Here is a 26,633-nt window from a genome sequence, read left to right on the forward strand (position 1 = left end):
ATGGTAAAAGGCACCTGCATGTGCCACAAGATGATTGTAGGGGCAGAGTTGTCCCCAGAGCCATGCTTGGGGCTCCTGGAACAATTCTCGGCCACACTTCTGTGCCCTCCGGTGAAATAGTGACCGCTGGCACCAGGCACATGAAGGGACCCAGTCTTGGTGGTTATTCATCACCTCCCCCTGGACCTGGACAGTGGCCCCTTGAGGGGGGCTGGAAGCGTCACCATGGAAGTTGCCAGATGCTGCAGATGGTGTCGCAGCCACTGCGAGGGGTCCTCGGGGCGGCTGGGTCCCAGCATAGCACCAAGAAACTGTTGGGGAGGTCTGTCCTCATCTGTGTTGGCCACTGGAGGCGAACAGCGTTGCGGGCACCCAGTGACAGACTGTGGCCTCACCCAGGCAGACAGAGAGGAGGCCGGTGGAGACTGTCCCGGGGATGGGGGAGGCAGGGCTTCCAGGAAGCTTCCGGCCCAGGCAGCTCAGCTGCTGTCTCCTCTCCTGGAGGAGAGCCCTGGAGGGAGAGGTCTCGGGGGTTTCCGAGCGGGAGTCGGGGGTCTGAGCCGGGTAGTCCCGGGCCCCAGGAGGGAGTGCACAACATAGCCACAACCTGGCCTTGCAGCTGTTGAAACAGCTGGCCCGGGCTTGGGACCCAGGGGTGGGGATGGAAGCCGGGAGATGACCTGGCGGGCAGCTGGCGAGGGGACAGCTGAGGGGCAGCTTCTTGCCAGTAATAGCCCCCGGGGTCCCCTGGTGCTGTCAGCCAAAGACAGGTAGGGGCGGGTGGAATGGGGGATGGAGAGGATGGGGGGATAGGGAGGGACAGGGACGGTGGACAGGGAGGGACAAATGTCACCCGGCACTGCAGTTATCCTGAAACCTCGGGTACAGGAAAGTCCTCACAGGGCCTCGGGACAGATGCTGCTGGAGCCTGCCTTGCGTTTGGGGTCCCCTCCTGCTGGGGTGGCTGTCTCCTACCCTGCAGGGCGGGGGCGGAGCAGGCAGGCAGTGTGGGTGACCTGGCTGTGATGGAGGCGTGCAGGACTCCAGGTCCAGCAGGGCCAGGCCTGGCGCTCAGAGGACCACGTGGTGCTGGGGGTTGACCTGGGCCCGCCTGCCTGCACGCCCTGAGTGTAGTCCCGGAGTTGGAGCTCGTCAGGCCTCCACGCGAGCCGTGCCAATGTGTGTCCCCAGCCCGGGCCTAGGGCAGGTCTGGGGGCTATGCCCGGTGGCATCTTGGTGGAGAAAAGCTCTCAGGCCCCCATTCAGGGGACACCCGAGCCCCCAGTGCCTGGCTGGTTCCTGCCTGCCGAGCTGAGCACAGCCCCCAGGCCTCCCACGGACAGTATGGGGACACTGAGACTTGGGCTTGGGCACGCCGGGTCCTGGTGGGGCCTGACCACAGGAGCCCACGCCTGCTGAGCCGGGGATGGGACTCAGGGTCTCGCTCCTGGGAGGCGGCTGCTCTCGGCTCGGCCCCTTCATCCTTTTGTGAATGGCCCCATGTAACCTGCTGACCCCTCGCAGGCTCCTGGCTCTGCTGTGTGGCCTGGGACACAGGCCTGACCTCTCTGAGCCTCGGGGCCTGGAGCAGGGGCCCTCGGGTCATTTCTCTGCTGGGAATCCCCCCTTTCCTGCTCAGAGTGGGTGCTGTGACCAGGGTGCTCTGGGTCAGCGCGATTGCACTGCGGGGAGGATGCTGGCCTTGCATGCAGTCTACCCGGGTTCGATCCCCGGCACCCCACAGGGACCCTGAGCACTTCCAGGAGTGACCCCTGAGCTCAGAGCCAGGAGTCAGCCCTGAGCAGCGCCGAGTGTGGCCCCAAAACAAAAGCAAAAAGAGACGAAGAGGTTGTGCCGGGGTGTCTGGCTGGGAGCAGCCGTGAGGGACGAGGCTGGGGGCCCTCTGTGGGGTCCAGAGGTAGCGGAGGAGGGTTGTGGCGGGCACAGAGACCTCCCCAGGATCTGAGCCCCACCCGGGTCTCTGGCCAACAGCTGAGGATTGAACCTGCATCCTGGGGGCAAAGAGGTTTCCTGGGGGCTCGCTCAGTGACCCCCCAGTGCACTCTGGGGCCCTGGGGGAGGAGTGGGGAGGGGAGCCCCTCCCCCCGGAGCAGGACCCACCCTGACCACTGTCCCCCTTTCTCTCCTCACAGGCTCCCCGCTGCACAAGCAGGCCCCCGGCCTGGGCCCCGCGGCCACCGGCCCCACCCCCGAGAGGCCGGGCCCCAAGGCGGCCGAGGTGGGCGATGAGTCGCTGGGGGACCTGGAGGTGGGCGAGCGCGTGTGGGTGAACGGCGTGAAGCCCGGCGTGGTGCAGTACCTGGGCGAGACGCAGTTCGCGCCGGGCCAGTGGGCGGGCGTGGTGCTGGACGAGCCGGTGGGCAAGAACGACGGCGCGGTGGGCGGCGTGCGCTACTTCGAGTGCCCGGCGCTGCGCGGCATCTTCACGCGGCCGTCCAAGCTCACGCGCCAGCCGGCGGCTGAGGGCTCAGGCAGCGACGGCCACTCGGTGGAGTCGCTCACGGCGCAGAACCTGTCCCTGCACGCGGGGACCGCCACGCCGCCACCCGGCGGCCGCGTCCTCCCGCTGCGGGACAGCGTGCTGGGCAGCGCGGGCAAGACGGGCAACGAGTCGGGCTCCAACCTGTCGGACAGCGGCTCGGTGAAACGCGGAGACAAGGACCTGCGCCTGGGGGACCGCGTGCTGGTGAGTGTCCATGCGCCCGCCCGCAGCAGGACCCCAGCGTCCCGGGGGGTGGGCAAGGGGGTTCTGGACTTCCTGCTGTTGGACCCTGAGGCTCTCTGAGCCTTAATTGTTCTGTTTAAAAAGGAGCACTTTAGGGGCCGGAGCGCGGTAGTACAGCGGGGAGGGCGTTTGCCTTGCACGCAACCAACCCGGGTTCGATTCCCAGCATCCCATATGGTCCCCCCCCCCCCAAATACCGCCACTGTAGCACTGTCCTCCCGTTGTTCATCGATTTGCTCGAGCGGGCCCAGTAACGTCTCCATTGGAGACTTTGTTGTTACTGTGTCTGGCATATCGAATACGTCACAGGGAGCTTGCCAGGCTCTGCCGTGCAGGCGAGATACCCTTGGTAGCTTGCCGGGTTCTCCGAGAGGGGCAGAGGAATCGAACCCAGCTTGGCCAGGCCAGCAGTGTGCAAGGGAAATGCCTTACCACTGTGCTATCACTCCAGCCCAAGCACTGCCAGGAAAAGCAAAAAATCCTAGTAGCAGCCCTGCATGGGGCTTGCTGCCAGGCCCACGGCCACCCCCCCTGACAGCGGCGGCCCAGTCGGGGTGCAGACCCCAGGCCTGGCCCTGCTTGGGGTTACCCTGTGCTCAGGTCAGTGGGTGGGGGCGTGCCTGTGTCCAGGTTGGGCGGGAGCAAGTGGCAGAGAAGCGGGAGACGGCATAGAGGCATTGTGGCTGGGCATTGTGGTGGAAGGCTTTATGCAACTGAAGAAGATTCCCCTTGAAGCCAATTCTGTGCCACTGGGTGGGGATAGAATGGACCCTTACCTCCCTGCCAGCAACCCCCCCCCCCCCAGGGTTGCTGTGGCCACATGCCCGGAGGAGCGGGCCACCCTACAGGAAGCTGGTTCAGTGGCACAAAGCCACAGCACTGGGCTCAGGGACGGCCCACCCCCTCGCCCCCCCAGCAGTTCCCGCAGAGGTCACCACCCCACTCTCTGGGCCGCACTGGGCTGTGCCCGAGGCCACTGTGTGGCCACTGCAGGGAAATCCAGGCTCGTGTCCTTTCTGCTGTGATGCTGGGGGGATCCCTTAGCGAGCTGGGCCCATCCCGTCATTCATTCCCCATTCATTTATTCATGCATTCATTCATTCCCTCCTCCCTCGGGCCACCCGGGAGGGGCCACTCTATTGGGCACCGGGCAGGCAGACACAAAGGTGCTTTGTCACTGCCCGGACTCTGGGCGTGCCAGCCTGGGGGGGTGGGGCTTGTGAGTGTCTGGGAGCCGGGTGGCCATCATCGAGGAGGTGGAGAACCCAGGGGTGACTCACCAGCCCTGACCATGGCTGGGGGTGGTGGGGAGGAGCAGGGGGGTCCACCCCACTGTGGGCCTGCCTAGACCCCCTTCGTATCTGCAGGAGCAGGAGATGGCTGGGCCCAGGGCACTGGTGGGCACGGGGCAGGCATGAGGGGCTCTAACTTTCCCTTTGATTTTATTTGCGGGGGGGCAGAGCCACACCCAACAGTGCTCAGGGCCAGCTCCTGGCTCTGCACTCAGGGATCACTCCTGGCAGTCTCGGAGATTCCTATGGGATGCTGGGGAATCAAACCCAGCCGGGCATGTTGTACTGTCACCCCGTTCCCTCGGTTTTCCTTTCAAATCCTGTTTCTGGGGGATCCAGCAGGCCCCGAGCTCAACTCTGCCTGGACCGTGTCTCTGGGTCCCTACCACCGGGCCAGGCGGGTGCTGTCCCCTCCCCAAGCCCCCATTTCAGTTTCCTGGGGAGGAGTCTCTGACCCCTCCCTGTCCTGGCTCTGCTGACCCCCCTCTCATCTCTTGCCCTGCTGGCTGGGGGGCACCAGCAGAGACTAGCCCCAACCATCCTGTCCCTAGCCTCCCTTTGCAGAGCTGTGCACTGGGCACTTTGGGGGAACCAGGATGACCCGGTGTTGCCTCTGCTCGTTCCCACGGTCTGGGCTTGCGAGCAGGGCCCGGGGGTGTCCGGCCTGGGCCCTCGCTCCCTGGAGTGGCCGAGGGCAAGCTCAGAGGACCGTGTGGTACCAGAACCAGACCTGGTCCGGGCGTAGAGCCGGCAGGATGGCCGTGTGTGATCTCCCAGCCCCGCCTATTGATTTTTAGATGAAAAGATAAAACAGAAAAAGGACAGACCTCATGCCTGGTTGAAGGCTCGGGTGGGCGGGTCCGACGCCCTTGGGACCCTGTGTTTCCGCTGCAGCCCTTTTGTCTCCGGGTGCTGTGGAGGGGAAAGGTTCTGGGGGGCGGGACTGCACCTCCAGGGCTGTGAACAGCTGTGGGTGCCCCCCACCTGGTGCCAGGGACCCAGGAGGGCCTGGTGCTCGAACCCAGCTGGCACGAGTTGGAAGTCAAGAAAAAAGGGACCGGGGCTGGAGCGATAGCACAGTGGGTAGGGTGTTTGCCTTGCATGTGGCCAACCTGGGTTCGATTCCCAGCATCCCATATGGTCCCCCCGAGCACCGCCAGGAGTGATTCCTGAGTGCAGGAACCAGGAGTAACTCCTGTGATCACCGGGTGTGACCCAAAAAAGCAAAAAACAAAAAAAGGAGGACCAAGTGGTTTCACCGGTGAACCCCTGGGTCCTTGTCAGGTCCCGGGGGGCACTGCCACCTTGGGGCCGGGACTGTCCTCTGGGTCGTGCGGGGAGCTGTGTGAAGGACCGCCTCGTGCCTGTGCTCTGCACCACAGCCCCCCAGAGCTGCACCCCCACCTGACCCAGCACTGCTGGGTATGACCCAAAAACCAAAACCGAGAAAGGAAATAGGAATCCGGTGTGCCCGGCGCTCAGCAGCAGTGGGGCGGGTTTTAATTAGGGATTTTGAACACGCTCGGAAACGCCAGAGGACAGAACAGACAGGAGCCGCAGGAATCCGGCCACGGGTCAGAGGGGAGGGCGCTGGCCTTGCACGCGGCTGAACCGGGTTCGATCTCCGGCATCCCATAGGGGCCCCCGAGGACTGCCAGGGGTGATCCCTGAGTGCAGAGCCAGGGGTCAGCCCTGAGCACCGCTGGGTTTGACTCAAAACAGAGAAAAATATTTCTGTAGTGTCAGAAGCGTTGGTGGGAAGGAGGGAATTTACAGATGAGGCCCGGGGCCCTCCCAGGATCCCAGGACCCCCGGAGAGCCATGAGAACTGGAGCTGACGGCATCAGGAATGGTGGGAGCACCAGGAGGGATGGGGGACGGGGTATCTTCACCCTCGTGTCCCTCTCTGGGTCCGTGCCAGGACTGTCCCCCAGCAGATGGGCGGAACGGACGTGCCTGTCCTGCGAGCATCAGAGGGTCTCTGGGTGAGACCCCGGCAGGCCAGACTGGAGAGGGCAGTTCATTGAGGGTTTCTCTCCAAAGACTCAGCCCCCAGCTCCTGTGCTCCTTCCTCACTTGCTTCCCAGACCCCGGCCACCCCACCCTGGTGGAAAGTACCAGAAGGTTCTCTGGGGCGACTAATAAGTCCTCTGAGAAATGAGAGAAGGTTGGGACTGGAGCGACAGCACAGCGGGGAGGGCGCTTGCCTTGCACGCGGCCGACCCGGGTTCGAATCCCAGCATCCCATATGGTCCCCTGGGCACCGCCAGGAATGATTCCTGAGTGAATAGCCAGGAATAACCCCTGAGCATCGCCAGGTGTGACCCCCCCCCAAAAAAAAAGAAACTAGAGAAGGTCAGTCAGGCAGAAAAACAAGCAAACGGGGGCGGTGGGGACGGGGGTTGGGGCGGGGGTGGCAGAGATACAGGATAGTGTGATGTGGGGACAAAAGGTTATTCCCAGATATGAAACATTCCGGAGATAGATTTGGGGACAGATTCAGGTATAGTAAAAGACCACTGAGTTAAATATTCTTTTTAAAGTATTAATTTTAAGGGGGCCAGAGTGATAGCACCGCGGGGAGGGCACTTGCTTTGCATGTGGCTAAGTCAGGATTGATCCCCGGCGTCCCATACAGTCCCCTGAGTCCCACCAGGAGTGGTCCCTGAGCACAGAGCCAAGAGTAAGGCCCAAGCACCGCCGGGTGTGGCTCAAAAATCAGAAATAAATATTAAAATAAAAATAATAAAATCACAGGGTTTGGGCTTGGGGGCCACACCTGGCGGTGCCAGGGTCCCCGTGGTGCTGGGGATGGGCCTTGGGGCTTCCGCCTGTGCAATGTTCGGGGATTACTCCTGGCTCTGTGCTCAGGGATCAGGGATCACTCCTGGTAGTGCTCAGGGCTGACTTGACATGCAAGCAATGGGGGGGGGGGGGGGGTTTGGAAACGGGACCCTGTGGGGTGCTGGGGATTGAACCAGGTCAGCGATGGCGAGTCTTACGCCTTGTACTGTCTCTGGCCCCTCAGTGTTTTCATGGTAATGCTTTCTCAGTAGTGTTTGTTTTTGTTTTTGTTTTGTTTTGTTTTGGGGGGGCTTTTTGGGTCACACCCAGCGATGCTCAGGGGTTCCTCCTGGCTCTGCACTCAGGAATCACTCCTGGTGGTGCTCGGGGGACCATATGGGATGCTGGGAATCGAACCCTGTTCGGCCGCATACAAGGCCAACACCCTCCCCGCTGTGCTCTTGCTCCAGCCCCTCAGTAGTGTTTCTATGCATCCTTTCGCTTGCAGTGCTGAAACTCTGTCCCCGCCTCCCTCAGCCCTGGGCACCCACCAGGCCAACCACTTCATTGTCCTGAGGCCACTTGCAGCTCTCAGCCTGCTGCTCAGGGCCCAGGCTCGGGGGACCCCCCCAGCAGTGTTTGTGGGTCCTGTGACTCAGAGGTGTGAACGCACAGCTCCACCTGGGCCCGTGCTCCCGGTCTGAGCTGCCTCTCGGACCCTGAAAGCGCTGGTGAGGAGAACACGCATGGAGACTCTCAGATGTGCCCGGTACATGCACCTGCAGTGCATAACACACACACACACACACACACACACGTACACACATGCATACACACGTACACACATGCACACTGCATACACATCACACACACACAGACACACACACACAGACACACACCCTTTTTAAGCAGAGGGCTCACAAAGGAGCATGCGCGTGGCCTGCAACAGGCCTCTCGGAGCCCCCAGCATGGCCGCAGCTGCCCATGGGGCCAGGTAGAAACCCCAGCCCCTGTCGTTCTGCAGATGGGAATGTGGAAGCTGAGAGGTTAGGAAACACATGTGCACTTGCACAGCGTTTGTTTCATGAGGGAGGGTGCTTGCCTCAGGGCTGGGGACCCCCTGGGTCACCCCCATGGTGTTGGGGTTCTGCAGGGCTGCCCCCAGAGATGCTTGAGGGGGTCCATGAGGGTACCGTCTCTCCGGCCCCCGTCACAGGGCGGGATGGACAGCAGGCTCATCGCCGCTGACACCCCTGCACCCAGGGTCCCCCCCAGCCCGTGCTCTGTGTTCCTGCAGGTCGGCGGCACCAAGACCGGCGTGGTGCGGTATGTGGGCGAGACAGACTTCGCCAAAGGCGAGTGGTGTGGCGTGGAGCTGGACGAGCCCCTCGGGAAGAACGACGGGGCCGTGGCGGGCACCAGGTACAGGGGCTTCTGCCCGCGGAATGTGGGCCAGCGCCGGGCGGGCAAGGGCCCTGGAGCGGGGCCCGCTCAGACCCCAGAGACCTGGGGAAGAGGTCACCGGTACTGGGCATCTCTGATGGGAGAGGTCAGCTGCCGGGCTGAGCTGGCTGGGGGCCTGGGAACCTGCAGGTGCCTCTGGGGAGTGAACGCAATGCTGCTGAGATGGCTGGGCACAGCTGGGCCTTGTGGGCAGTCGGGTTCACCGTGAGGAGCAGCTGGGCAGAGGGACAGGATCAGCCTGCGGGGTTCACGGTCATTACTGACCCTCTCGGAGCCTGAGACTGGACTGAGTGTCCCTAGGAGGGATTGACAGAGTGGACTGCGGTGGTCACTCCTCCATCCCCCCTTACGGCCCCAACGGCAAGAGTCTCAGGCCCTGGCCCTGTGGGGTCCTCTCTCTGCCGGGTGTGGTAAGGAGGGGGAGTATGGCAGGGGGCCGTGTCTTCAGTGGGTGCTCCCCCCCAGGTACTTCCAGTGCCCCCCCAAGTTCGGGCTCTTCGCGCCCATCCACAAGGTGATCCGCATCGGCTTCCCGTCCACCAGCCCTGCGAAGGGCAAGAAGAGCAAGCGCATGGCCATGGGGGTCTCGGCGCTGACCCACAGCCCCAGCAGCTCCTCCATCAGCTCCGTCAGCTCCGTGGCCTCCTCCGTGGGGGGCCGGCCAAGCCGCAGTGGCCTGGTAAGGCGGGCAGGGGGCGAAGGGGGCTGGGACACCTGGACTTGCTGCCCACCCACCCTGGGTTCTGTGTGGAGAGCTGATTGGTCAGGGGCTGGGCATATCCTTTACAGTGACAAGGAGGTCACACGGGACGGGAAGATCCTGCACACGCAGGGCTCTACAGGTGTGGCAGGGCAGGACAGGAGGTGCAGGAAGGCGATGCTGTGGGACCCTGCAGGCCGCCCCCTTCCTGCACGCACCCGGTTCAAGCCCGGGTAAAGGCACCCCCAGGCCAGGACTTGGCTTCCCGGCAGTGCCATCAGGAGTGCGCCATCCTCATACCCGTGACCAGCCGCTGGGCGCTGGCGGGAAGGACAGGCACGTGGTCCTGTCGGTGCCAGGCTGAGGCTCCTGAGTCCCAGCCCCTCCCGCTCCTGGTTCCCTCCCCCCTCCTATTCACGCCCCTCCCCCTCCTGATCCCCACCCCTCCCACAAACCCACCCCTCCCCCTTTCCCTCTCCCTCCTGAGCCCGCCCCGCCCCTCCCCATGCCCTCCCCCTCCTGAGTCACCCTCCTCCCGGACAGCTCCTGGCCCCGCCCTCCCGGCCCCGCCCCTCACCCTGGCCCCGCCCTCCTGCTGGCCCCGCCCCTCATCCTGACTCCGCCCCCTCCCTCCTGGCCCCCCCTATTCCGGGCCCGCCCTCCCCTGACCCCGCCCTCCGGGCTCCACCCCTCCCTCCTGACCCCGCCTCACCCCGCAGCTCACCGAGACGTCCTCGCGCTACGCCCGCAAGATCTCGGGCACCACCGCCCTGCAGGAGGCGCTGAAGGAGAAGCAGCAGCACATCGAGCAGCTGCTGGCCGAGCGGGACCTGGAGCGGGCCGAGGTGGCCAAGGCCACGAGCCACATCTGCGAGGTGGAGAAGGAGATCGCGCTGCTCAAGGCGCAACACGAGCAGGTGGGGCGGGAGCCCCAGGGTAGAGCCGGACGGGTAGAGTGGGGGGCGTCTCCACCAGGACCCCGCACGTGTCCTTTTCGTGCCCACATCTGTGGACTCCCGGCGCTGGACAGGACCCTGCCACCCTGGGGCTTCTCACGAAACCTGTTTTAGGTCGTGGGAAATTCTCGCGGAGCTGCCCCCAGTTCCCAGGCAGGGGGTGCTGTGCGCGCAGCTTTTCCTGTTGCTCCCCAGTTCTGCGCAGAGCTGCTATGAGACAGCTCATATGCACAGCCATGGCTACACCCCAGCTTTCCGGAGCTTTCTGGAGCACTCTTGGGCCGGGTGCACGGAAGCAGCCCTCTCCCCAGCCTCCAGTCTGTCCACTCATCTCTTACTTTGGGGGTGCAGGGAGGTTTGGGGGCACACCCGGCAATGCTCAAGGCTTACTCCTGGCTCTGCACTCAGGAATTACTCCTGATGGTGCTCAGGGGACTCTGGGATGCCAGGGATCAGCTGTGTGAAAGACGAATTACTTACCCATGATCAGGGATTGTCTTGTCCCTCCCTTGGGTGTTGGACAAGGGCCTTTGAGAGACCGAGTCAAAGGGAGGTGCCAGGACTGGGGTGCTGGGGCCTGGAGGCAAGTGACCTTGGGGTTCCCTGTGCGTGGGGGCTGCCTCTGCGGTCTGGCACGCAGCCAGGCCTCCCCCACAGTCCAGAAGCTGACCCTTTCCTTGCCCTTGCCCGGGGCCCAGTATGTTGCAGAAGCTGAGGAGAAGCTGCAGCGGGCCCGGCTGCTGGTGGAGAGTGTCCGGAAGGAGAAGGTGGACCTGTCCAACCAGCTGGAGGAGGAGCGCAGGTGAGGCCCCCTGCCCTTGCAGCCCGGACCGGCCATGCTCTCTACATCCTTGCTGTTGGCCCCCTTCTCTGGAGCTCTTGAGAAGACAGGGTCTCGGGGCTGGAGCCATAGCACAGCGGGTAGGGCGTTTGCCTTGCACGCAGCCAACCCTGGTTCGATTCCCAGCATCCCATATGGTCCTCTGAGCATGGCCAGGGGTAATTCCTGAGTGCAGAGCCAGGAGTAAACCCTGTGCATCTCCAGGTGTGACCCAAAAAGTAAAAAAAAAAAAAGAGAGAGAGAGAAAAGACAGGAGACAGGGTCTTGAGTAGGGCGCCCAGCTGGTGGTGGCCACAGTCTTCCTTCATATGGCCCTTGTTTGTGTAGTGCTCATGTGCCATGGGGAGGTGCTCATATCAGCAGTGCTCTGGAGATAACTTTGGGCTCAGCACTCAGGCTCAGTGATCAGGGGGCTGTGCAGTGCTGGCATGGACATTGGCAAAGCCCAGGCCTCTTACATGTTCTACCCATTGGGCTATCTCTCTTGCCCGAGGTGGGTGTGGGGTATGGGGTATTTTTTTTTTTTTTTGCTTCTTGGGTCACACCGGGTGATGCAGAGGCGTTACTCCTGGCTCTGCACTCAGGAATTACCCCTGGTGGTGCTCGGAGGACCATATGGGATGTTGGGAATTGAATCCCGGTCGGCCGTATGCAAGGCAAACACCCTGCCTGCTGTGCTATCGCTCCGGCCCCAGGTGTGGGGTATTCTTGTCAGGGGGGCAAGCTGGGAATTCGCGCGCAAACTGTGAACCAGTTCGTGTCTGTGGGGACCCCTCGCAATGAGTTCTCTGCATGAGCTCACCGCAGATGTCCGCGGCTTGGCGCCACTGAGAGCAGCAGCACCCCAGTTCTCTGCCTAGCATTAGTGCACAGAGGGGAAAGCTCAGGCTCTGGGGTCCGCAGCCTGCCAGATGGGTATGGTACAGTGGTGGGTGCCCTTGTCTCAGGACAGCTCTCAGGGCTGATCCACAGATTCCTGCAGTTCCCTCCCCTCCCGGTAGGCAGCCTCGTCCTCAGCGTCCCGTCCCCTCACCCCTTTGGGCTCTGAGCAGGTCGCCGTGTACCCCCAGGGCTGCTGTTGCTATCTGAGTGGAGAGAGGGAGCTTATTTATATCTGCACTGCAGGTTGTAGGGGCCCACACATCTGGTTCCCATGGCAACGGCCTGCCACCCCCCCCCACCAGACCTTGAAGAAGTGGTTTTATGGGGACCGTGTTGAGGGAGGGTCTGTGGGGGGGGTGTCTCGGTGACCCTGTGCCAGGCCTCAGTCTCCTCATCCGTGTACTGGGCGCTGGCAGGAGCCTGAGCGAGAGCGACTTTGGGGATGGTGCCCATGTGTGTCCCTTCAGTCCCCCTTAGTCCTGTCTCTCCTGCAGGAAGGTGGAGGACCTGCAGTTCCGCGTGGAGGAGGAGTCCATCACCAAGGGCGACCTGGAGGTAACATGCCAAGGCCCCAGCTTGCACTCCCTTGGCTCTGGGGCCCAGGCTGGGCTGGGCGGGCAGGGGAGAGTCAGACTGGCCACCAGGGGCAGGTTGTGAGGGACCTGGGTGTGAAGTGTGGGGCTGGCCCCATTCTGCCAGCCTAGACCTGCGGGGTGGCCTTCCTGCCCCTCCTCCCTCACTCCAGGGAGCTGTCCCATGGAGAGGCCAGCTCTGACTTGCCTCACCAGCTTCCTCCCTTCTCCGGCCTCGGTGTGCCTATCTTGCACCGGAGAATCCCTCACCCTGTGCGGTGCCCATGGGTGCAGCTGTTGGGAGCCGAGAACTTGCCCTGGTATCACCCCCCACCCCCGTGATTCCACCCAGAGCTCTGACCCCGCTGGCCCGGTGCCGTCTGTCCCTGATGTTCAGTCTCTGTGTATCTGCTTTCTGCTGCTCGGGTCCAGTCTCCTGGCCCCGCCCAGACCCCAGCACCAATCAGCTACCACCTGTCCCTGAGAGCGAATCCGATTGGTCCCAGGCTGGCCAATGGGCTTGTTTGCTTGTAGATCAGGTGTCTACCCAGACCCAATCAGCTTTGGCCGAGAGGGTTGTCCAGACAGCGCGCAGACCAGCTCTCTGGCTCCAGGAATGTGCGTGCTTTGTTTTGCAGTGCCCGGGGTTGAACCCTGAGCCTCTCGCGCGTGAGGCATGTGGTGCATGGCCGAGCCACATCTCCCATCCCCTTTTGATCCTGTTTTGTTTTGTTTTGTTTATTTTGGGGTCACACCCAGCGGTGCTCAGGGGTTACTCCTGGCACTGCATTCTGGAATTACCCCTGGCGGTGCTCGGGGGTGCCCTAGGGGATGCCGAAGATCGAACCCGGGTTGGCTGCGTGCAAGGCAAATGCCCTCACCACTGTGCTATCACTGTGGCCTGTTCGGAACTGTTTTTAATTGTGTCCGGATTCATGGCAGTGGCAAGGTAGATTGACCAGAGTTGGGCTCATTCCTGCCCACCTTAACTCCAAAAGAGACCCCGAGACTTGAGCTCTGCCCCCCACCGTCTCTCCTCTCCCTCACTTCATGCTCCCCGTGTGCATGTGGTCCCATTCCCAGTCTTCTGTGTCCTCTGACCTTGAGGTCTTCCTGCTCATGGTTGTGTCCGTGCCCGTTGCCCCTTTCATCCCCAGATTGCTTCTGTTTGTGGCTTCTGATGCTTTTTTAATAAAGAGCCCTGGGCGAGCCCCCACCCTCACCCTGGCATACCCCCTAGAAAGCACACCCAAGGCTGAGGAAGGGCCTTGGTGATTACACATTGCAGCTCTTGGAAGCGGCTCGCAACTCCCCTACAGTCCTGGGGCCAGAAGTCGTCATCCGTCCCTTTGAGAGAGCATCTCTGGCTCTGATAGAGGGCTACCCTGGGTGAGCCCCAGCTCCTGTGTCGCTGTACCCCGTGACTTCGGGAGTGTTTCTCAGTGGGCTATCCCAGAGAGGGGCCTCCCAGGTGCCACCCCGGCAGACCTGGCATAAAATCTTTTCTTTCCTTCTGGTTTTGGGTCCACACCTGCTGGTGCTCGGGCTATGCCCAGCTCACTGCTTGGAGGGGGCTCCTGGTAGTGTTTGGGGGAATCCATCTAATCCCAGAGACGGCATCTGGGCCTCCTATAAGCTGCAAGACTTGTGCCCAGCCCATTGAGCTGTCTCTCTGGCCTGCAATGTACTTGTTTGACATGCATGTGCACATACACACGCACACACACACACACACACACACACACACGCATGTGCAGTGTTGCCCAGCCTTTTAGCATGCCCGCACACATTCCTTTTGCCTCTTCCTCCTAGCTGGGGGCATGACAGGAGGGGGCAAAGGAACACCCACCGGCCTCTCCCAAGGAAACTTGGGGACTGCCCAGGTTCCCCCAAGCCCACGCCCCTCCTAGATCCGCTCTGGGAGACCCACGTGGCTGGCCAGAGCCTGAGAATGCAAGGCTTTGTTAGCATGTGGAGTGGGCGTGCAGAGCCGACACAGACGTGCTTTTGTGACCGTGGAGGAACAAGGGCCAGGCCGCGGGGCCGGGTGGCGGGAGGCAGAGAAGCTTGGTGACAGGGACAGTATGGCGCTGTCTCGGGAACCTCCTGACCCGTGACCCATCCACCTTCAAAGTTCCAGGAGGTCTGAGGAGGCCTCCTTGTGCCTCCCTCCAGGGGCCCACGGGGATCAGGGCGCCACTGCCACCGCCGGGGGAGGCCATTCGGCCTGGGGAAGGGTGGGTCCCCGGATGCCTGCCTGGGCGGGGGTGGGGGGGCACAGCACCCCACCTGCCAGGAAGCAGACCCAGCCGGCCACCGCGAGGGGGGCGGCCACGCCCCTTCACCACCTGTCTGTCCCTGGCCACCTCCACTCTGCCCTGTTCTGTCTGGTTCACGCAAGATGACACTGCCTCTCTCTCTCTCTCTCTGTCTGTCTCTCTCCCTCGCTCCCTCTCTCTTTCTGCTCCTCTGACTTCCCCTCCTCTGCCCCTGCCCCCCCCTCCCGCCCCTGCCCCTGCCCCGCACGCCCCGGGCCGAGCAGACTCAGACGCAGCTGGAGCACGCGCGCGTTGGGGAGCTGGAGCAGAGCCTGCTACTGGAGAAGGCGCAGGCCGAGCGGCTGCTCCGCGAGTTAGCGGACAACAGGGTAACCGCCCGCCCGCCCGCCCCCCTCTCTGGCTACCCCCCAGCTCCATTCTCCTCTCACACCCCCTTCCAGGACAGTAGAGTTGGAAGGAAGGGGGGTGCGGTCTTGACTCCCCAGCCCCCTCCTGGTCCCTTTCCTGAGACCGGCCCCTGCCTCATGACCAAGCTCCATCGTGTTCCCTTCCGTGGGCAGGCGTGGCGCCCTCCTGCCCACATCTCCCACCCACCCCCCACCACCACCACATCCAGCTCTCTCTAGCCCCAGGAAGGGGCCTGGGCTGGAGGAAGTGGTGAGGTGGGCGGGGGGGGGGGGCGGGGACGGGGTGTCCCCAGGGACACTGTATCAGCCTTGGTCTCACTGTCCCGGGAAGCACGCTCTGGGAGTCCAGGCTCCTGGCCCGGCTGGCACTTGGCGCCCCCTGCAGGCAGTTTCTACTAGTGCAGCACGCACGGTCGGAACTGTTAGCATCTCTGCAGTGGGTGCCCTGGGCAACTGCACATGTGTGCAGAAACCCACTGGGTCAGGCCCTGGCGAGGGGCTGGAACCCCCGCGCTGGTGGCCAGTCCCCAGGAAACAGGCTTATGGAGTGACGATCACCTGCTTTCACGCTCACGAAAGGCTGAACCCTCCAGAGATAGTGTGTCCAGGTGCTGCCGTTGGCGCGTGACCCAGGTGGTTTTTGTGGGCCGGAGCCCTACTCGTCCCCGAGTTTCCAGCCCGAGTGGATCATCCCATGTGGATTCCGCTCCACATTAGGCCAGACTGCCTCGGGTGCTACTCTCAGTTCCATGAACCAACCCCGTCCAGCTGCAGAACTTCACAGAACAGCCACAGGCCAATTTCGCTCTGCATCTCTGTCCTTTACAAAGAGCATTAGTGAGGCCGGAGAGACAGTACTTGGGAGAAGGCACTTGACTGGCATGCGACCAGCCCAGATTTGTTTCCAGGCACATGTGCTGAGCCCTGCCAAGAGCAAACCCCAAGCACAGAGCCAGGACTCAGTCCAGAGCACTGCTGAGTACCCCATCAGAGAAAACAGAAAAAGATAAAAATAGAATTAGCAGGGGGCCCGGAGCAATAGCACAGCGGGTAGGGCATTTGCCTTGCACGCGGCTGACCCAGGTTCAATTCCCAGCATCCCGTATGGTCCCCTGAGCACCGCCAGGAGTAATTCCTGAGCGCAGAACCAGGAGTAACCCCTGAGCATCGCCGAGTGTGACCCAAAAAGCAAAAAAAAAAAAAAAAAAGAATTAGCAGGGGCCAGGGGTCGGTCATTGGGCGGGAATTCAGGAGGCCTGGGGTGAATCCCAGACACTGCATGCCCCTTCCCCCAAACAGCACATCTGGAAAATTCCCCGAGGTCTACCAGTATAGCCCCAAAGCCAAAAGAATAACGCTTGTAAGAAGCCGAAACTTGGGCCAGAGAGATAGTACGTTGAAGGTGCTTGCCTTGCACGCAGCCAGCCGGGGTTCATTTCCCCGGCGTCTCATAGGGTCCCCCGAGCCCCAGCAGGAGTGATCCCTGAGCACAGAGACAGGAGTCAACCCTGAACACAGCCGGGCGGGCCCCGCCCCCCCACTAAAAACAAACAAACAAAAAAACCACAAACGGTTTCTTTCAGCCACCAGCTTGACCCCATGGGGACCTTGACAGCCCAAATCATGCCGTCATCCGGCTCCAAGCCGGGGGTCTTCCTGGGGGCTGTGCCCTCCCTTCCTTCCCTTCCCCGCACTAGAACCGGGACCCCTGAGTGCCGAAGAGGAGGAGGAGGAGGAGAGGAGGGAGAGGGAGGGCCCCCCTCCCCGCGCCCACGCACGCCCCGCCACGGCCCTCACGCCGCCCCTCTCTCCCCGCCAGCTGACCACGGTGGCCGAGAAGTCGCGGGTGCTGCAGCTGGAGGAGGAGCTGAGCCTGCGCTGCGGGGAGATCGAGGAGCTGCAGCAGTGCCTGCTGAACTCGGGGCCGCCGCCCGCCGACCACCCCGAGGCGGCCGAGACCCTGCGGCTGCGGGAGCGGCTGCTGGCGGCCAGCCAGGAGCACCAGCGGGAGCGCGGGCTGCTGCGGGACGAGTTCGAGAAGGCGCTGCGGGCCTACCGGGCGGAGGCCGAGCAGCTGCGGGCGGCCAACGAGAAGTACGCGCAGGAGGTGGCCGACCTCAAGGCCCGGGTGCAGCAGGCCACCAGCGAGAACATGGGGCTGATGGACAACTGGAAGTCCAAGCTGGACTCGCTGGCCTCGGACCACCAGAAGTCCCTGGAGGACCTCAAGGCCACCCTGAACTCGGGCCCCGGCGCCCAGCAGAAGGAGATCGGGGAGCTGAAGGCCGTGATGGAGGGCATCAAGATGGAGCACCAGCTGGAGCTGGGCAACCTGCAGGCCAAGCACGAGCTGGAGACGGCCGTGCACGCCAAGGAGAAGGAGGGCCTGCGGCAGCGGCTGCAGGAGGCCCAGGAGGAGCTGGCCGGCCTGCGGCAGCACTGGCAGGGCCAGCTGGAGGCGCAGGCCAGCCAGCACCGGCTGGAGCTGCGCGAGGCCCATGACCAGGCCCGCGACGCTGAGCTGCGGGTGCAGGAGCTGGAGAAGCTGGACGTGGAGTACCGCGGCCAGGCGCAGGCCATCGAGTTCCTCAAGGAGCAGATCGCGCTGGCCGAGAAGAAGATGCTGGACTACGAGCAGCTGCAGTGGGCGGAGGCCCAGAGCCGGCAGGAGGCCGAGAGGCTGCGCGAGAAGCTCCTGGTGGCGGAGAACCGGCTCCAGGCCGCCGAGACCCGCTGCTCGGCCCAGCAAAGCAACGTAGGCGACCGCCGGTCCTCCCTCCCGCCCCACCCCCGCTGGAGAGAGAGGAAGGCCCTGGGAGGTGGTGGGGGGGTAGGGGGAGGCCTGGCTCAGAGCAGGAAACCCCCTCCCCCCGTTGGGGCTGAGGATGGAGCGGGTTTCTTGCATGGACAAGGTACAGCAGGCGTGGTCCAGGCTGGCCACCGCCAGGTCGCCAAGAACACAGCGGGGGCTGGAGAAAGCACTGTGGGGAGAGCATTGGCCTCGCACAAAGCCGACCTGGGTTCGAACCTCCCCGAGTCCAGCCAGGAGTGATTTCTGAGCACAGAGGCAGGAGGAAGCCCCGAGCATTGTGGTGTGGTGTCCATCCCCCTCTACACCCCCCCCCCCCCACACACACACAAAGATGGTAGGAGAGGGGCCGGAGCAATAGTCCAGTGGGGATGGTGTTTGCCTTGCATGCGGCCGACCCGGGTTCAATTCCCGGCATCCCACATGGTCCCCCAAGCAACACCAGGAGTAACCTCTGAGTGCAGAGAGCCAGGAGTAACCTGAGTCTCTGGGTGTGACCCAAAAAGAAAAAAAAAGACAGTAGGAGAGATGCAGTGGCTGAGCCGCCCCCGGACAGGCTTCCTCAGTTCTGGGACGGGGCTGGCCCCACCCGCCGGAAGACACAGTTCAAGCCTCGGCCTCAGGAAGCCCGGGGAACCCGCTTCCTGCCAGTCCTGGATGTTTTACGCACCAGAAGCGGCCCCTTCCGGGAGGAGGTCTGGGAAGCCAGGGCAGTGGGGTCCAGGATGTCCACCCATCTGTCGGTTTCTGCGTGCACAGGGCCTCGGTCTGAGCCTGCCCATCTCCCGAGTTCTCAGAGGCTCCACAGCTGGATTATTTGGGTCTCTTGCTCTGAGTTCGAGAAGCCAAAGACATATTTCTGGGTGTTGAATATGACCCCCATTTGCTGCTGTGCGTGCCCCCTGGGGTCTGGGGGTGCAAACTGAAACAGGGCTCAGGGGTCCGAGCCGAGTGTGTGCGACAGGAGGGGTGAGCAGCCCTGGCTGCAGACCCGGTGCAAGGACAGTCAGGGACCCTGGGGACTTGCCCACCCGGGTTTTATCGGGTTTGGTTTGACAGAGTCACCCTCTGCAATGCTCAGGGCTTACTCCCGGTACTGTGCTCCGGGCGCACTCTTGGTGGGACTTAGGCCACCCAGTGCGGTACCAGGGAGCAAACCCAGGTCAGACACGTGTGAGGCAGGCGCCTTCCCTGCTGGACGAGCTCTTCGTTCTCCACCCCGCCCCAGTTGATACTCTGGTGCTGTTTTTTTTTTGTTTGTTTTTTGGCTTTTGGGCCACACCTGGCATTGCTTAGGGCTTACTCCTGGCTCTGCACTCAGGAATTACTCCCCAACGCGGTGCTTGGGGGACCACGTGGGATGCCGGAGATCGAACCCAGGTTGGCCACATACAAGGCAAACACCCCCCCACGCTCGCTGTACTATCGCTCTAGTCCAGTGTCTAAGTTTATTACTCCAGAGAAGTCTTGGGAAGAACAAGAATGGTAGCAAGGCCGCAGGGAGGGAACTTGTGTGTTAAGGTGCCTCTTGGTTCGTTTTTTTAAATTTTTTTTCTTTTCTTTCTGTTTCCTTTCTTTTTCTTTGTTTCTTTTTCTTTTCTTTCTCTTCATTTTTTTCTTTTCTTTCTTTCTCTTTCTTTTCTTTTTTTCTTCTTTTTCTCCTTTCTTTCTTTCTTTCTTTCTTTCTGTCTGTCTTTTGGCTTCACTCCCAGTGATGCTCAGCAGTTACTCCTGGTTCTGCACTCAGCTGGCAGTGCTTGGGGACCCCTATGGGATGCCGGGGCTTGAACCCAGGTAGTCCATGTGCAAGGCCAACACCCTCCCCGCTGTGCTATCACTCTGACCCGGGCCTCAAGGCTCTTAACAAAGGAAACAGAGATACAGAGAGATAGTCCAGCGGGCAGGGCACTGGCCTTGCATGCAGCCGACCTAGGTTCAATCCCCGGTATCCCATAGGGTCCCCCAAGTACTGCCAGGAGTTTAATCCTGAGCCCCATCAGGGATGGGCCAGAAACAAAAGGAAGGGGTCAGACCACTGGCCTCCGTGCCAGCAGCTCAAGGCAGCGCGCCTCTGGGGTCAGGAAGACCGGGGTGAGGATGGCTGTAACTCCCGTCCACATCTCTGGTACCCGAACGCCAGTTTGTTGGGGGGTGGGGGTGGAGGGCCGGCGGAGTGTCCCCTCACAAGGCCCCTCTTGCAGATGATTGAGCCGGACGACATTTCCGGGGAGAAGCTGAGGATGAAGGAGGCCCTGGAGGGTGAGTGGCCACAGGAGAGGTGGGCGCTGCAGGCTGCAGTTGGCCAGGTGCCCGGGCAGGCGCTGCCCCTTGAAGTAGATCCCAGTGCCTGTGGCTGCCCCATCATTCCCCCACTCACAGGGGCTCATCTGCGCTGGTATGAGCACATACCACACACCGCAGGGGACAGGCGGTGTCCCTGGCTCTGACGCAGCCCACCTGGAGGACATACCACAGGTCTTTCGGGTCCTCGATGGATCCGGGCTGCTGAGGATCCCGGGGTGCACTCTGCTCTGGGGATTCGAGGGGGCCGGGCCACCCCCGGTGTGCACCGGGCTGACTCCTGCCTTTGTACTCAAGGACCACTTCTGGCAGTGCTCGGGGGACCAGACGGGGGACGGGGGATCAGGCCCAGGTCGACCTTGTGCAAGGCCGGTTCCCTCCCCTCTGAACAGTGGCTCTGCTCCCAGCTCACTGCTTTCTAGCACTTTCCATGCACTGTCCTCCCCAAGGCTGCTTGGACCCGGGCCCCCTTGAAACCAAGTCTCCCTGTTTCTCTTGAGGACATGGAGACAGGGTGGGGGAGTCCTGGCTCCTTGTCCTGGGAGCTGTGCCGAGAGGACTCTGTCTTAGGGCTCCTGTGGAGGGACCCCAACCCCCGTGGCCTGCTGTGTCCAGCCTCAGCCCTGGAGTCCTGACACCCCTGCCCCCCATTCCCAGTCCTCCAGGACAAGCTGAACAAGAGGGACAAGGAGGTGGCTGCCCTGACCTCACAGAGTGAACAGCTCAGGGCCCAAGTAAGTGGTAAGTCTCACTCCTGCAACCAGCGGAACCACACAGGGTGCCAGGCAGGGTCACTCACCTTGGTGGGCATGGGGACCCCACTCCTGACCCCTCTCCGAGATTGGTCCCTGCCATGCCTCAGCACACCTGTCCCAGCCAGGCCTGGATGGCAGAGCACTGCGGAGAGGGGTTCAGGGTGCTAGTGTGGGGTTCCGGAGAGTGACCCCCCACAGCCCTGCCCAGACTCTCACCTGCTCTGATGGGACAGGCCCAGCTCACCCCCGGGCCCTGGTGGTAGCAACAGTGGGCACTGCTGCTGGGGGCTTTGGGTCTGCTCTGGGAGTGGTTTCCTCGGCCCATGCTACGGGATGAGAGCCCCACCCACCCACCCGCAACTGCTCCTGCCCCGGCTCAGGCCTCTTCCTCCCCTCCTGACGCTGACTCCAGCCCTGGAGGGCAAGTGCAGGTCAGGGGAGAAGCGGGCAGAGGCTCTGCTGAAGGAGAAGCGGCGGTTGGAGGCCGAGCTGGAGGCCGTGTCCAGGAAGACGCACGACGCCTCGGGCCAGCTGGTGCTCATCAGCCAAGAGCTGCTTCGCAAGGAGCGGTGAGTCCGGGCGGCCACCCCGCCACCCCTCACTGCCCCCTCAGCACAGGTCACCAGCTGAGGTCAGCAGGTGCCTGGGAGTCACCAAGAGCCAGCTCAGAGCGGGGGCCCTGAATTCAGAACCCAGCACACACATGCACACACGCACACACACATGCACGCATGCTCTCTCACACATACACACACACACACCCATGCATACACACGCACTCTCACGTACACACCCGTGTGCACAACACGCATGCACACTCATGCACTCACATGTACACACATGCATGCACACACATTCACACATGCACACACAGGCACTCATGCTCATACTCCCACAAATCACTGAGGCTTCCCAAAGAGTTTTGGTGTGTATTTTAGATTTTCTCTGATATCCATTAAACAAGAAATTGAAAAAATGTCTCCTGAGACTGGAGTGATAGTATGGCAGGTAAGGTGCTGGCTTTGCACGTAGCTGACCAGGGTTCAATCTCCGGCATCCCCTGAGCTTGTCAAGAGTGATTCCAAAGTGCAGAGCCAGAAGTAACTCCTGAGCACCACTGGTGTGGCCCAAAAAGCCAAAAGAAAAAAAGAAATTTGTCACCCCTTACCAAAGCAGTAGTAAGCAAATTGCAGGCCAGAAGCTTCTTTGCCTGCAGACCCTGGGCCGCTGCGGGCTGCAGATGGAGGAAGCTGAAACCCCCGACTCCCGCCTGGGTTCCCAGTGGCCGTCTGCAGAGCCGTGTGTAGGATGCGCACCAGCCTGCAAGTTTGAAGGGTTGGAGACTGCAATTAAATTGCATGCTTTAGATAAGCTTGCTGTTTCCTAAAACAAAATATATTTAGTGAGAAGAGTGGGGTTCGTTCTTTCTTTTCTTTCCTTTCTTTTTTTTTTTTTTTTGCAAATTTCTTAAACATTGCTTCAAAGAAAACAGCTGGATTCCCATTTCTTCAGCAATTAATTCTTGCAAATTGTTGTTTTGGTTGAAGTGCATTTTGAAAATCTTGCCTTATTTAGATACGTAGATTGTGGGTTTTTTTTTTTTAAGAGTATTTCAGAGTCGGAGAGACAGCTGAGTGGGCAAAGTGCTTATGTTGCTTGTGGCCAATCCTGGTTTGACCCCAGCAGCCCTGCACGGTTCCCAGCATAGAGGGGACTAATCCCCACCACAGAGCTGGGAGACTTCTGCCAGGTGTGACCCTACCCGCCCCCCCACCCCACCCCACAAAAGCATCTGAATAGTCTTTTCAGGTAAATACTAATATTTCATGTGGCACAAAGGAAAAATTACACACTCCCAAGAAACGATAGTGGAAGGCAGGAGAAATAGTACAGGGGTGAGGTGCTTGGCCATGCACACAGCCAATCCCAGTTTAATCCCCAGACCCCACCTGATCCTCTGAGCACAGAAACTAGGAATGGCCCCTGAGCACCAAGTGTGTGACCCCCCAAAAAAAATTATAGTGAAAATGTCATTTTCATGAAAGTAGTTTTGACCCATGAGAGCCCTGAAAAGTTCTTAAGAAACTTCTCCCTGGGGCTGGAGCAATAGCACAGCAGGTAGGGTGTTTGCCTTGCACGCGGCTGACCCGGGTTCGATTCCCAGCATCCCATATGGTCCCCCGAGCACCGCCAGGAGTGATTCCTGAGTGCAGAGCTAGGAGTAACCCCGAGCATCGCTGGGTGTGACCCCAAAAGGAAGCAAAAAAATTAAAATCTTTAAAAGGCTTAGAGAGATACTATACTGAGCATACTATAGTGCCTTCCTTGCAGACAGCCCACTCAGGTTCAATCCCTGGCATCCCATATGGTCCCCCTGATCATTGCCAGGATTAGGTCCTGAAAACCACTGGGTGTGACCCAAAATCAAACAAAAAATCCTTGATGATTTGGGGGGTGAGGGCGGCTATACCTGGCAATGCTCAGGGCTTGCTCCTGGTTCTGTGCTCAGGAATTACTCCTGGCAGTGCTCAGGAGACCATATGGGGTGCTGGAGATCAAACCTGAATGAGCCACAAAGAAGGCAAGCGCCCTGCCTGCTATACCTGCTCCACACCCAACTCGAAATTCTTTTCCCACCTTTATTCTGATCTTTAAAACTCTAAAGAGGCCAAGGACTTCTTTGTCACACAAACACTTCCTTGGGTATGAAGCCGTGTATGGACCCCTGGCAGCACAATTGAAAAACCTTAAAAGATGTCCTGAAGGCTTGAAACAAACTGTATAATGTACAACTTTGTAAATCAAGGTGTTTTTAATAAAAATCTATTAAAAAATGTGCGGAGGCTGGTGAGGGAGTACAGTGGGTAGGGCGTTTGCCTTGCACTCAGCCCGTTTGAGTTCTATCCTCGGCATCCCGTATGTTCCTTTGAGCACAGCCAGAGTTATTACTGAGTGCAGAGTCAGCAGTCACCCCTGAGCATCACCAGGTGTGACGGCAAACCACACACACACACACACATACACACAGAGTTCTGGGGAAGCCAAGGCTTCAAGATTCTCCTGACCCCAATCCTAGTGCCTTGGGGACTTCTGAGAGGGACACTGAGGCAGCTTGAATAGCCAGTGTGACCGCCAGGTGGGCGAGACTCCGGAGTGGGCGTGGTTGCTGGGGTGGGAGGGGCTGTGGGCGGGGTGGTGGGGCTGTGGGCGGAGCTGCGGGGTGGGTGTGTCTCCGGGGTGGTGGGACGGGGCTGTTGTGGATGGTTTGAGGCTGGGCTGGGCTGGGTGGTGGTCGGCGGAGTGGGCGTGGCTGCTGGGATGGGCCTCTCTGGATTTGGTTGCTGGAGTGCTGGTGTTTGGGGCTGGTGGCTGTAGAGGCGGGGATGTTGTGGGAGGCGGGGTCACTGCAGGGCGGGGTTATTGGTGGGCGTGTTCTCTGGTGGGAGGCGCTGTTTGGGAGAGCCCGGCCTCCGGTGGGCGTGGACTCTGGTGGGAGGGTCTGTTTGTGGGAGGGGCCTCCAGTGGGTGGGCGTGGTCTCTGGCGGGAGAGGCTGTGTGGGCTGTTCTGGTGGGCGGAGCATCCGGTGGGCGTGGTCTCCGGCGGGAGGGGCTGTTTGGGTGGGCGGGGCCACTGGTGGGCGTGGACTCTGGTGGGAGGGTCTGTCTGTGGGAGGGGCCTCCAGCGGGTGGGCGTGGTCTCTGGCGGGAGAGGCTGTGTGGGCGGTCATCCGGTGGGCGGGGGCTGTTCGGGTGGGCGGAGCATCCGGTGGGCGTGGTCTCCGGCGGGAGGTGCTGTTTTAGGTGGGCAGGGCCTCCTTGTGGCTTGTCTCTGGTGGGAGGGGCCTCCGGTAGGCGTGGTCTCTGGTGGGAGGTGCTTTTGGGTGGGCTTTGCCGCTGTTGGGCTTGGACTCTGGTGGGAGGGTCTGTTTTGTGGGCGGGGCCTCGGGCGGGCGTGGTCTCCGGTGGGAGGGGCTGTGTGGGTGGGCGGGGCCTCCGGTGACCGCCGCCCTTCTGCCCGCCCCCAAGGAGCCTGAACGAGCTCCGGGTGCTGCTGCTGGAGGCGAACCGGCACTCGCCCGGGCCCGAGCGAGACCTGGGCCGCGAGGTGCACAAGGCCGAGTGGCGCATCAAGGAGCAGAAGCTCAAGGACGACATCCGGGGCCTGCGGGAGAAGCTGACGGGTCTGGTGCGTGGGGGTGGGGGGCGGGGCCGGGACCCCCGGGGCGGAGGGCCGGCCTCCGAGCGGCCCGGGGACGGGGACGGTCACGCTGCGCCCGCCCGCAGGACAAGGAGAAGGCGCTGTCGGAGCAGCGGCGCTTCTCGCTCATCGACCCGTCGTCGGCCCCGGAGCTCCTGCGGCTGCAGCACCAGCTCGTGAGCACCGAGGACGCCCTGCGGGCCGCGCTGGACCAGACGCAGCAGGTGGAGAAGCTCCTGGAGGCCCTGAGGAGCCACCCCGACAAGTCGCAGGTGCGCCCCGGCGAGGCTGGTGCGGGACCCCGCAGCCCCCGCGTCCCGGGACCCCCGGCTCGGGAGGGGGATGCCCCCGCGGGGCGGGGGTCGGGAAGCGCCCCGGGCTCAGCCGCCGCTGCTCTGGACTTGGCAGGCCCTCGGAGGTTCGGGTTCGGCCAACGGCGTCCACCAGCAGGACAAGGCCCACAAACAGGAGGTGAGGGTCCCGCAGCCCGCCCGCCTGCCCACCCGCCCGCGCCGCCGGCCACGGCCGGAGCCCACCCTCCGGTCAGGGGCCGCCTGACCAGGTCCTTCTCTCCAGGACAAGCACTGACCCCGGGACACGGAGGAGCTGCCTGGCCGTGGAGCTGCCCGCTGGTACCGCGCCCCTCCGGCCTGCCTAGGCGCCACCCCCTCCAGGCAGGCGCCAGAATTGTCACTTTGGAGCGGAGAGCGGCTGTGGTGACAGTGTGAGAACCGTGTGACGCAGCCACCGCGGAGGACAATCCCTCGTCCCTGTCCAGACCAGGAGGCCCAGTCACAGCCTCCCGAGAGCGGTACAGCCGGGCCTGGCCCCCCGGACCTTCATTCCAGACCCCGCCGTTCCTGGGGTCTGTTTGGGGCAGTGGAGGCCCCTGGGCCAGGCCCCCTCCCCGGAAGGCACTGTCTGAGGACCCTCGGGGCACCCGGATCGCCCCACCCCACCCACCCTCTCTCCCCCTTCTCCCGAGCCCCTCAGACCCCAGAAAGCCATTTCCCCCGAGGGGCCCGGCTTCTTCCACGAGGGACCTCGTTTCCACACCACTCTCCCCTTGGCCCAGCTACCGGAGAGCCCCCGGATGCTGGGGTGGGGGCTCAGCGCCGACCTGCTGCTGACAGGCCATCACACTACAGCCACAGTATTAGCGACATTTGGGGGGCCCCCCTCCTCGTTCGTTCCCCGCCACTAACCGGGCCAGGTTGGCCGTGGAGCTGGACACGCTGGGGGGAATGGGGCACTGTCTGCTTGGGGTCTATGTGGCTGCGTGCCCACCTGGCCACACTCCTGCTCTCTCTGGCGCAGCATCTAAGGCCCCTCCTGTAGTCAGGGAAGGACCCCGGGGCTGGGGGGGACCAGAAAACCCTGCCCTTGCATAGCAGGCAAGACCAGGGAGTCCCACCCACATGGAGCTGAGGACCGCCTGGTGACTGGTTCCCAGGATCAGCAGAGAGGTACACACACACACACACACACACACACACACACACACAGAGGCCGCCTCGGCTCCCACAGGGCTGCAGGGGGACCCCCGTAGCCCCCAGAGTGCACACAGTGGAGGTTGTGTCCGGGAATGCCCAGTGACTCAGGAGTCTCCCCACACCGCTGGGGGTGCCCACCCCCTGCCCCCCGCCT

General features: G+C 62.0%; 1 protein-coding gene across 2 annotated transcripts in view; it reads left to right on the plus strand.

The window, feature by feature from the left end:
* Positions 1–26,015, plus strand: part of CLIP2 (CAP-Gly domain containing linker protein 2) — a 32,391-nt gene extending 6,376 nt beyond the window's left edge. The window contains exons 2-16 of one of the 2 annotated variants that reach the window (XM_056108191.1): positions 2,154–2,707; positions 8,120–8,244; positions 8,752–8,965; positions 9,706–9,903; positions 10,641–10,744; positions 12,160–12,220; positions 14,780–14,884; positions 16,743–17,678; positions 19,934–19,991; positions 20,691–20,774; positions 21,201–21,357; positions 24,815–24,974; positions 25,073–25,258; positions 25,395–25,457; positions 25,563–26,015. In XM_056108191.1, the coding sequence (XP_055964166.1) occupies positions 2,154–2,707; positions 8,120–8,244; positions 8,752–8,965; positions 9,706–9,903; positions 10,641–10,744; positions 12,160–12,220; positions 14,780–14,884; positions 16,743–17,678; positions 19,934–19,991; positions 20,691–20,774; positions 21,201–21,357; positions 24,815–24,974; positions 25,073–25,258; positions 25,395–25,457; positions 25,563–25,574 (3,017 nt within the window). In that variant the 3' untranslated portion in view covers positions 25,575–26,015. The remainder of the gene's footprint in view (positions 1–2,153; positions 2,708–8,119; positions 8,245–8,751; positions 8,966–9,705; positions 9,904–10,640; positions 10,745–12,159; positions 12,221–14,779; positions 14,885–16,742; positions 17,679–19,933; positions 19,992–20,690; positions 20,775–21,200; positions 21,358–24,814; positions 24,975–25,072; positions 25,259–25,394; positions 25,458–25,562) is intronic. The other variant, XM_056108192.1, reaches the window with a different exon arrangement.
* Positions 26,016–26,633: the final 618 nt, after the last annotated feature.

The sequence above is a fragment of the Sorex fumeus genome, unplaced genomic scaffold (genome assembly GCF_029834395.1).
Source record: "Sorex fumeus unplaced genomic scaffold, SorFum_2.1 ptg000199l, whole genome shotgun sequence".
Taxonomy (NCBI): domain Eukaryota; kingdom Metazoa; phylum Chordata; class Mammalia; order Eulipotyphla; family Soricidae; genus Sorex; species Sorex fumeus.